General features: G+C 24.8%; 1 protein-coding gene across 1 annotated transcript; it reads left to right on the forward strand.

The window, feature by feature from the left end:
• The first annotated feature begins 9,430 nt into the window (after nt 1–9,430).
• LOC110661327 (ethylene-responsive transcription factor 1B-like) lies at nt 9,431–10,457 on the forward strand. The gene has a single exon (XM_021819914.2). The coding sequence runs from the start codon at nt 9,431–9,433 to the stop codon at nt 10,175–10,177; it is 747 nt and encodes a 248-aa protein (XP_021675606.2). The 3' UTR covers nt 10,178–10,457.
• The last annotated feature ends 1,054 nt before the right edge of the window (nt 10,458–11,511 follow it).

The raw sequence follows: 11,511 nt of genomic DNA on the forward strand, positions 1-11,511 counted from the left end.
GTCATTTTCAAAATTTTGAAATTCCAAATTCAAGTTTTGGTTAGAATGAATAAATTAAAAAAAAATTAATTGTACAACCCCATTATTTCTAAAAAATTTTAAAAAAATTAAAAGAAAATATAGTTGTTAATGAATTTTAATTTAGTAGTATTAAAGTCGTCTTCAAAATTATGAAATATTACTTTTAAATTATAATAGAAGCCTAGAAAAAAATTTAGCTGAATTTTACGATCTCTTAAAATTAAATAGGCATAAAATTTTGCAGAAATATTTTTATTAAAATTATTATGTAATTTTCATTTGGTTGTTATCAATAGAGGTGTGATGTGAAGACTAAAAATGAAATTTGCAAAAGTTCAAATTGGCCAAAGTGAATTTGGACCCTTATGTCGATTAGTGTCACTCAAAGCACAATCAAGTGAATCTTGTGCATCCTGAGCTGTGAAAATGAACAAAAGAGAAGAGGGGGACTTAACTTAATCGTGACCGGAGGGTGTGAGTCCGGCGGCGGCTTGAATAAGAGCACCGATAAATGGTTGGCGGAAAAGAGTGGGAATCACCGAAAGTTAAAATGAGAAAATTCTATGAATGGACTATGTACCATGAATCTGTAGGCATCATTCCTTGCCTAACCGATTGGTCAATTTTATATTTATTATTATTATTATTATTATTATTTGGCTATAAATGTTATCTTGTTAAAGGAATATATATATATAAAAAATAAAGAGGTATTTTCAGAAAATAACACATTGTACTTTTTTTGAAAAATTTACAACGTGTCACCTTTCATTAATATTCTTCTCTATATTAATTATTATTTAATTTTTTTATTTCTCTTTTAATTATCATTATTATTTATAATACGATATTAATATTTATAATTTAAATTATTATTTTTTTAAAATGTAATTTCTAAAAATGAAAACTTTTTGTAATTAAATACAATATTTAAAAATTATTTATATTATTTTATAAATATTAATTATTATTTAATTTGTTATTTTTCTTTTAATTATCATTATTATTTATAATACTACCTTAATTATTTAAATTATTATTTTCTTTAAAATTTAATTTTTAAAAATTAGGACTTTTATGATTAAATATAAAATTTAAAAATTATTTATATTATTTTTTTAATAAGTTGATTTATGCAAAAATATTATCTGCCACATGTTACCCTTAATAATAATAATAATAATAATAATAATAATAATAATAATAAAAGTCATTGATGGCCACTAATTTAAAGAAAATTAATTATTCAATTACCACTAATTTAAAAAAAATTGAGCATTAAGTTGTAATATCATAATTAAGTATAAATATTCTTCTTTATGCTAATTATTATTTAATTTTTTTATTTCTCTTTTAATTATCATTTTTATTTACAATACTATCTTAACATTTATGATTTAACTATCTTAACATTTATAATTTAAATTATTATTTTCTTTAAAATTTAATTTTTAAAATTTAAGACATTTTCTAATTAAATATAATATTTAAAAATTATTTATATTATTTTATAGATACTAATTATTATTAAATTTTTTTATTTCTCTTTTAATTATCATTATTATTTATAATACTACCTTAACATTTATAATTTAAATTATTATTTTCTTTAAAATTTAATTTTTAAAAAATTAAAACCTTTTATAATTAAATATAATATTTAAAATCATTTATATTATTTTTTTTATAAATTTATATATGCAAAAATATTATTTACCACATGTTACCCTTAATAATAATAATAATAATAATAATAATAATAATAATAATAATAATAATAATAATAATAATAATAATAATAGATCATTCATGGCCATTATTTTAAAGAAGATTGACAATTAATTTATGATCTCATAATCCACTATCATATAATTTAATCAACCATAAATTATTTCATATCTTTAATAAATATTTGTATTACATTATTATATTTTTTATTTTTTTTATTATGAAATCTTTATTAAAAAATTTAAGAGATAAAAAGTCTAGTTTACATAAAAAGTTATAAAAATAAAATATAGAGATTTAACTTATTTATAATTAATATATATTATTTTTTTATATTAATAATTTAATATTCTTTTTATTACTCTTTTCTAAGATTAATTAATGCATATTATTATTATCATTATGGCCAATTTATAATGATTTAATTAAAATAGTAAAGTAAATATGAAATATTTTACCGTTATAAAAATTAAATTTTAATGTTTGTTACCATTTCATTTGTTTGTCTATATATAGTATGTCATATGAGACATTTAATACACATCAAGCACTCTCTTCTCACTAAATATTTTCATATTTCCTAAATGCTCTTAAATCTTTTTTTTTTAATTTGTACTATTTTTTTTACTATTTTTTTTATTATTTCTTTCAAAAGCTATTGGTTATTATTCTCAAATTTTATTTATTTAAATATATTTATTTAATTATTTATTTTTTATAAATTTTTTATTTCATATTTCTTAAACTTTTGAATATTTTATTTCATTATAATTATATATCAAATACAATGATAACTAATATTTTGATTATCCATATTTAATTATCATTAATTTTTAATAGAATTATTTTTAAATTTTAATTAAATATTTATATTTTTTATGCATAAATTATTTCTCAACTATATTTTTATATAGAAGTCAAATTTCAAAGATAAATTGTAAATATGATTGCATCGAAAATTTAATTACAAATAAAGATGATTAAAAATAAATAAAGTTACAATATTAAAATTATAGAACCTGTTTTGTAAAAAATAATATGTATATTTTTAATATTTATCATATTAATAGAAAATGAGGATATTTTAAAATTTTAATTTTTATGAAATGTATTTATTTTATATTATAAATTTATGTAAAGTAATAGTCATTGATGTTAAAGTATTATTTTATTAAAAAAATATATCAAATTATGAAAAAAAAAATTTATACTTTGATATAGTATTTTTAAAAAATAATATAATATAATATTATTTTTAATTAATAATAATGTTATATATTTTTTTATTATTAAAATTAAATAATTCAATTCATTATTAGTAAGTTAATTTTTATTATATTAATAACCAAAAAAATTATATTTATATATTTTAAAAATAATATTATTTTCTCATTAATTTAATATATTTTCTATAATTTATAAAAAATAAATATTGATTTACATAAATCATGAGATAAAATAAAAAATTTTTATAAAATTTAATTATTTTTTAAATAAAATATTTTTATTATAAAAATTACTATTAATACATGTATAAAAAAATTAAATAAATATTTTAATTAATTATATCATAAATTAATTAAAAATTTATTATTATAACAAGAAAAATTTATTAAGTTAAATTAAATAAAAGAGAATTTTTAATTTAAAATTAATTTAATAATAATAATAATAATTTATTTTATTTAAAATTTAGTTAAAAATTAAATTAAAAAATAAAAAATATAAATTAATTATGCATGACATAAATATTATGCTAATTAATTATAAATAAATTTGAAGGGAAAGGGACTGCCATTAAATTACACAACATCAACAGTGCAACTATCTCTATCTCATCACGTGAGGGAAACCAAACGGAGACAAGTGAACATTAACACTTCATTCTCAAGTGACACAAGGAAACTCTGCTTTTTTTTTTTTTTTTTTTAAATCCTTTTGAGTAGAATTGATGTAGCCCAAACACAAGTATACGGGTCGTATAAGTAATATAAAAAAAGATATCGTTCCCATGAAGAGTTGTGTTAATGATTAAATTTTTGATATAAAAATTGACTAATTTGAACTAATTTTGAAATTCAAGCAATATATTGATAGAAATTGAGTTGTAAAATCTATATATGTAAAATTAATAATCTAATTACTAGTATGAAGATTTAACTAAATTTACGGTAAATTAAATTATGGCAAGAATTAAAATGATAAGCAATTAAATTCGATTAAAAATTAACAATGATAAAAGGACGATTCCGGAGTTTGAGAATTCATATTTAAGTTATTTTGGGATTTTTATATTGATTATCTAATCTTATGGAAATTTTGGGTTTTAAGAAGATTAATTCTCAAATCTTTTGAATACTCTTTCGAGTGAGATAAAGAGTGCCTTAATTAACCTAATCCTACTTTCGTGGAGTTAAAATTAATCAAGACCCATTAGGTTCCTTAATTAATCTATAAATCCTCTTAATTCTTAGTCTATTTCTAGATCTAAGTTAATTAAGTCCAATTTCTTGATTATCTATCACAGAGTTTTCTCCTTTCGGTGCTTCAACCATGGATTAAGAATAATACTCAATGGGATCCTACATTAAGCATGTCGTTAAACATACAAGAAATGTATAAAATCTAATTAAAACCACAAAATATTAATTACCCAATCAAAATCCATAAAATATTTCAAATATTACATCCTAACTCCAGAATCTATAAAAACTACTCACTATCCATAATATTTACAAGAAATTCTGAGTAAATGTGGAAATAAAACTTAAATCTATGCTAAGAACTAAGAATCCCAATTCAAAAAATGTAGAAAATAAAGAAGAAAAGAAGAAAGCTCCAAATCTAGTTCAGAAATAGACAAGTGACACCTATGCTCTGTTTTTCTGACTCTTCATCTGCTGTTGCTCTTTCCTTCTTTTTCTCCCCCCTATGCTCTGAAATGAGGTAAGGACATATTTATATCTTTCTGACAAGTAGCCCTAAAATAGTGTATTTGAGGTGAAGTTCATATGAGAGAATCTTTCTGCTAGCTCATTATGAAGAGTTGCACAAGTTGTGCAAATTTCTTATGCAGTTTCCATGCAAAATTAGTGGCTCCAGGTGCTTCTCGCGATGCTGTATAAGCTATGCAGGTTGATTGTGTAGTTTTTTCAAGTTTTGGAGCATTCTATGAAACTACGTAAGTGGACTGCATAAGTTATGCAATAGCTTCTGCAGTTTTCGGCAGATTTAGGGGCTCGCTCAGTGAAGTTGCATAAGCAAGGAATGGATATGTATAAGTTATGCAGTAGTTTATGCAAGTTTCGGCCAAGGTGATTGTCTCCTCCGTAAAGTTGCATAAGAAGAATGCGAGACTGTACAAGTTATGTAGTTTTCCGTGAAGCTGCATAAGCAAGGCATGAACTTGCATAAGTCATGCAGGTAAGTCATGCAAATTTCGGCAAGTTTGAGAATTTGCTTCTTCTTCCTATGCAAAATTGCACAATTTGTATAGCAGATTATGCACATTTCGGTCATTCTGCATTATTCAACTTTCAAGATTTGTTTTTGATATCTTTGGTTATAGGAATCGCTCCTCATTGGCATAATTTCTTTTTAGTTCCTCAAAACACCATTTTACCTACAAAACAAAGTAAAATTATAAATTAACAAAAAAATTGACAATTATGGAAAACTATCTAAATGACTAATAAAATTAATTAAAAGTGACTAACAAATAAATGAAATAGGTATGAAATTTAACCTGGATAAATTTTGACAACCGTCCCTGAACTTATCTAGTATAACATTATAGTCCATCAACTTAAAAATGTAACATAAAACTCTTTTAACTTTTAAATTTTATACAGTAAAATCCCTTTAACTTTCAATTATCAGTTTTTTCAGTTAGACACTGACCTGAACCGTTATAGCGTGGAGCTTAGTCAATATTTCTCTTTTCTCTCTCAAATTATGTGTAAATTAAATCATTTTTTTCACTATAAACAGAATAATTTTTTAGATGTAGAGAGAATAATTTTACAATTTGAATAAGAGGAGAGAGAGAAATATTGACTAAGAGCCATGCGGGAGCTGTTCACATCAGTTTTCAACTGAAAAATCTGTAATTGAAAGTTTATACGGTTAGAGGAATTTTACTGTGTAAAATTTGAAAGTTTATGGGGCTTTATGTTACGTTTTAAAGTTTAAAGACTGTAGTGTTATAACCGTATAAATTTAGGGATAGTTATTAAAATTTATCCAATTTAATCTAAATAACTATACAAAATACATATATCAATAATTTAGTACATAATTTTGTGTTATAATTACACATTAATTGTATTAAATTTCTAAAAATTGTATTGTATATAAATTATATTATAGTTACATAATTTTGTATTATGAATTTAAAATATAATTTTTCAAGTAATTAAAAACTTTCTAAAAAAAAAAAAAGCTGTTATATCAATGTGAGTTAACTTGCGACAAAACAACTTTTTTACATGCACGAGGTTGCTGCTTGCATCTCTTTTTTAACTTTTCCAATTCTTTTTATTTTTCTTTTTACTGCAATTTTTTTAATCATTATAGCAAAAGCCGTGCTACTGTCATACGCTCCGCTTTACATATTGGCTTTTATAAAAATAAGGAAAATATATATTATTTAAAAAATACAAGATAATAGCAATTAAAAATAAGTTAATTTACATAACTTTATCTTGTTTTGAAGTGAGGGGAGATAAGTGATGGTGTAGTATTTGCATTGAAGGCCAAACCTTCATGACTTGTCAACTTTATGTCGGAAATTTATCTCTAAATTTAATTTATTATAAATTTAAAATATAAATATGTAATATATATATATTTAATAAATAAATTTTATTATATATTTTATATTTTAAATTCACTGTAAATTAAATTTAAAAAAAAAATCAATTTAAATTTAATTTATTATAAATTTAATATATAAATATATAAAATTTATATATTTTAATAAATAAATATGATCATATATCTTATATTTTATATCGTTACGTGGGTATAAAAAAAAAATTATATTGGATGAGAAATCCATTTTGAGCATTTATATCACATAATTACCTTTCTTGGCTTACTAAACCCACAGTGTGAAGATTAATCCATTGAAATTTGTAAAAATTGTCAAATTTCAGCGGCTTGTTTTGTCTCTATGCCAAAGGGAAGACTGAAGAAGACAAGTATCCCAAAATGGGGCTTCCAAGAAGCTACATAATAAGAATATGAATGTCTTTTCAAACTATGGCCAAAATTGGGAGAAGTCACTGTCCAGAAACAGTATCCATTATTTTTGGAGTACTTTCAAGTTTCAGTCCTTCAGGCTTCAGCAATTTTATAATATCTCCCAGTTTTGGAGACTTTGAAATATTTTCCTCAGCTTCAGAGGAGAATGCATCCAGACCCTTTCATTCAAGATCATCACTTTCATATTTCAATTTTGTGGCGCATTTATAGGCTCTATGTTTAGGATAATGATGCAAAATTTTTAAATCACCATCAATTAGATGTGGCCACGATGCAATTTATTCGCTTCCAGAGGCCAAGGGCGGGGCAAGGCCCCCTTGGTTTATATTTAAAAAAATTTAATTCTATATGTGTAAAATTAAATTAGCCTCTAGATTTGTAAAATAAAATTAATATTAAAAATTAAATTAACACTTAAATTTAAAAATTTTAATATTTTATTAAACTATTTATCCATTTGAATTTGTAGTATCTTTATCCAAATATCCAAAATATAATTTGAGTCAAATAAAAAATTATTCGTAGTATAGTTTATAATGTTTCTAAAATAATTCATTTAAAATGTATTTTCTTATTTTAATTTTAAAATTAAAAGTTTTTAGAAGAAGTAAAAAGTCTATTATCCCTAACATTAAATATCAACTTTAATATAAATATTTTTAAATTTCTAATACTAAAATCTTATTTCAATACAAATAAATAATAGTTATCTAAAATTCTTTTACTATATCTTTTAAGAATTTTAAAACTTTCAAGTTTATAATTCCATACATTATAAAACTATACTTACCATATCTTTAAAAATTATTTTTTATTAAAATTTCTGTTAAATTAGAAAATGGGTAAATTATATATTTTTTTTAAAATTATATTAATATATATTGAAATAATTATTCACTAAAAAAAATCATTTATAAAATTTAAACATTTCTTTTTTAAAAACATGTCTTATATTTAAATACAAGAATTTTAATAATAATATTTCAAAAATGGTCACATGACATGTTTTTTTTATTAATATATGTTAAGTAATTTAAGAAACAATATAAAATAATCTATTAATCAATTTATTTACTAATTAACATTTGAAATAAAATTACAATTAATTAAAAAAAATTATCATTAACAAAATTTTATAATATGAAAATATAAAATATAAAAATATATATAAAATTATATTGTTAAAATAAAATAACAAATAATTTACATTATCCGCGAGTAAAACGAAATATTACTCCAGCACCTTAAAACTAAGTTCTGGCTCACCATTGCCTGCTTCTATTGTGAACTTTGTTGTTTCGGTTTATTGGAGACCACCAGATCGATGTGGGCTAGATTAAAATTAATTCTAATGAAGCCAATAAAGGTAACCCAACCTGTGAAGGAAGAGGAGGTGTTCTTAGGGATTATATATAGGTAGGTGGGTAGCTTGGGCAATTGCACTTTTATGCAGTTGAGTTTCAAGGCCTCATACATGGTTTGAATTTGGCTTGGGACGTAGGTTATAGGAATGTGGTAGTTGAATTGGAATCCAATGTTGTTCTTGGTTTAATATCTGGAGATAACAAGCAGAATTTGACGTTTGTAAATTTGATTGCTCAATGCCAAGGACTTACTTAATTGTCCATGGCAAGTTTAGATGAACCAGTAATTCAGGAAGGCTGACAAAGTTGCTAATAAGTCAGCTAATCTGGCGGCAGGTGCTGGTTTGAAAAGTCAATTACTTCAGACTCCTCCTCGTGAGATTGTTGACGATCTTCTTTGCCAAGATATGCAGGGAGTGACTTCGCCTGGAGTTGTGCAAAATTACCCCGTTTTTGAGTTTTATTTCCTATATGTATCTGAAAAAAAAAAATTAAATTAAATAAGGTGATTTTTATAAATATTTTATTCGATATCATCTCTAATTTCATAGAAAAAAAGGCGCAAATTAAACAATGCACCTGCAAAGCTGATCTGTCGTGATCATGGAAGGAAAGAAAAATCAACATCATCCACGAGGGCTTAAGCCAAGTGGACAGGTCCCAATCCATTCGATTAAGTAAAATGTTTAGCTGTTATATAATCATCCAATTAATAAACAAAAAAACTGAGATTTATTATAATTTTAATTAAAATAATTAATTAAGTGTATACATAATTAAAAACTATTCTCCTATTAAACTTCACTTGAAGACAATTGAGATCATATGCTGACGTCACTCCACATTTTTGCCTTGTGAGATCTGACCCGGCGGCCTTGCACCGATTGACGAATGCGTATTTGCGCCCATTGGCATCCTAGTTATGGGCCCCACTTCAGCTTAATAGGGAATTAAAAAATGCCACCACTCCATTCTTTTACCCGCTTTTTAGTTTTTACTTTTTACCACCGTTTTATTCACTGTCCTTTTTGCTGCGTATATAAGGACACCTTATGCTTCAAATTCCGTGTACCCGAGTTTGCACCTCTAGAGTAGCAGAGCACATTCATACTAGCTCAGAAAAACCAAACCAATTTCACATGGATTTCTCCATCTTTCACTCTGCAAATTCCGATTTCTCACCCGATTCTTCCTTCGGATCGCCGGAATCTTTCTACAGCCAATCCCTAAACCAAGTTCCTCTCCCTTTCAATGAAAATGACTCTGAGGAAATGCTTCTCTATGGGCTAATCTCAGAGGCTACCCAAGAAACGTCAAAAAGAGATTACTCTGACAGAAATATCAAGGAAGAAGAGGTTAGTTCTGTAATCAAAGAGAATCCCAAGAAGGAGATGAAGTCTTACAGAGGTGTTAGGAGGCGTCCATGGGGGAAATTCGCGGCGGAGATAAGGGATTCAACCAGGCATGGGATAAGGGTATGGTTAGGGACATTTGATAGTGCAGAGGCAGCTGCTCTGGCTTATGACCAAGCTGCTTTTTCAATGAGAGGAGCTGGAGCTATACTCAATTTCCCAGTTGAAAGAGTGAAGGAATCACTCAAGGACATGAAGTATAGTCAAGAAGATGGGTGTTCACCTGTAGTAGCACTTAAGAGGAAGCACTCCATGAGAAGGAAAATGATGAGCAGAAGCAAGAGAGAAAGGGATGTGAGGATAAAGAATGTGGTGGTTTTGGAAGACTTGGGTGCTGATTACTTGGAGGAACTTCTCACTTCATCTGAGAATGCTCGACCTTGGTGAACCATTAATTAATATTTTGCTTAATTATCTTCATCTAATCTTTTTGTAATTTTTTACCCCTTTCTTTCTTTTTCTCCTCTTTTCAGTGGTAGGAATGATTATATCTAGAATATGGTTGTGTATGATCTTGATATCTTTCTTTTTTCATTTCATCCTTTTATTTCTCCTGTAATCAAAGTTTATAGGGATTAAAGAGTGTAGCTACTAGCTAGCTAGCTGGCAATTATCTTGTGGGTCTCAACCACATATCAAACATCAATGAAATGATACGTCTACTATAGATCTTTCCTAGTACTAATTCACATGCAACAAGAACGCCCAAATCATCAACTTATTGGGTATGTTTATATATATAACACTCTCAAGCCAGGACACAGGATAATTTTTTTGACAAAATTGCAACAGGAACTTGGCACTCAAATTTATTCAGCAACTTAAAACTGTTCACTTTATCCAACACTTGGTAGCATTCTGAGCAGTGCATGTCCATGAAAAGTTAGTTTTTTCCCTTTGCAATCTCATGCATGTTTTGTATCACGGAGCTCCATAAAAATGCTTGTCATTACTAAAAAAAAAAAATGTTTTATATTAATATTAACCCGCAAAAAACCAGTATCAGGATAATTTTATCTCCCAAGTACAAATTATATTTTAATAATAATTTTATTATTTAATAAAATACCTTTATCACTAATGATGAAATATGATATACAAAAGTAGCATTTCCTTTTTAACAATTTTGGAGCTGAGTTTTAGGATCTGATTGATATTATTGTTAGAACTACAGTTAAGAAAAATATCTTTATATATATAAATAATTAAACAATTTTTAAATTTTTTTTAATAACATTTAAAATCTATTTAATATTATTATTGAAATTATTTAAATTTTTTTTTAAATATGTTTGTTAAAGGGGATTAAAAATTATTTTAAAATTAAATTTGATATATTTTAGCAATAAAAACTCCAAAGCAACTAAATAATTTTTTCAAATAGCAAATAAAATAATTAGGGACTTGGGGTTTTAGCGCATTAAAGTATATTAAGAAATTAGTAGAATATTCTAAGTTTGCTAATTGTGCTATTAATTAGATTGTCGGTCTCGTTTCATTTTGGTTTTATATTTGTCGCTAATTATTTTTACTTAACTTTGCAAGCCTTCGATTGATTGTAGGGAATTTGATCTAATGATAAAGAACTGGTATGGCTTACTTTCTTTCAAGGTTGATGAGCTAAAATCAATGTAAGAGTAACATTTTCCTTTTAGAGAAACTTTTGATAATCTCAGAAAGATAGACTTCGAGTTTGACAAGTAAGTAGAAACTTGCCATTC

Source organism: Hevea brasiliensis, chromosome 4, assembly GCF_030052815.1.
Source record: "Hevea brasiliensis isolate MT/VB/25A 57/8 chromosome 4, ASM3005281v1, whole genome shotgun sequence".
Lineage (NCBI taxonomy): Eukaryota > Viridiplantae > Streptophyta > Magnoliopsida > Malpighiales > Euphorbiaceae > Hevea > Hevea brasiliensis.

What these genes read in the sequence shown, in the direction of transcription:
- LOC110661327 (XM_021819914.2), top strand. Translation starts at nt 9,431, where the DNA reads ATGCTTCAAATTCCGTGTACCCGAGTTTGCACCTCTAGAGTAGCAGAG.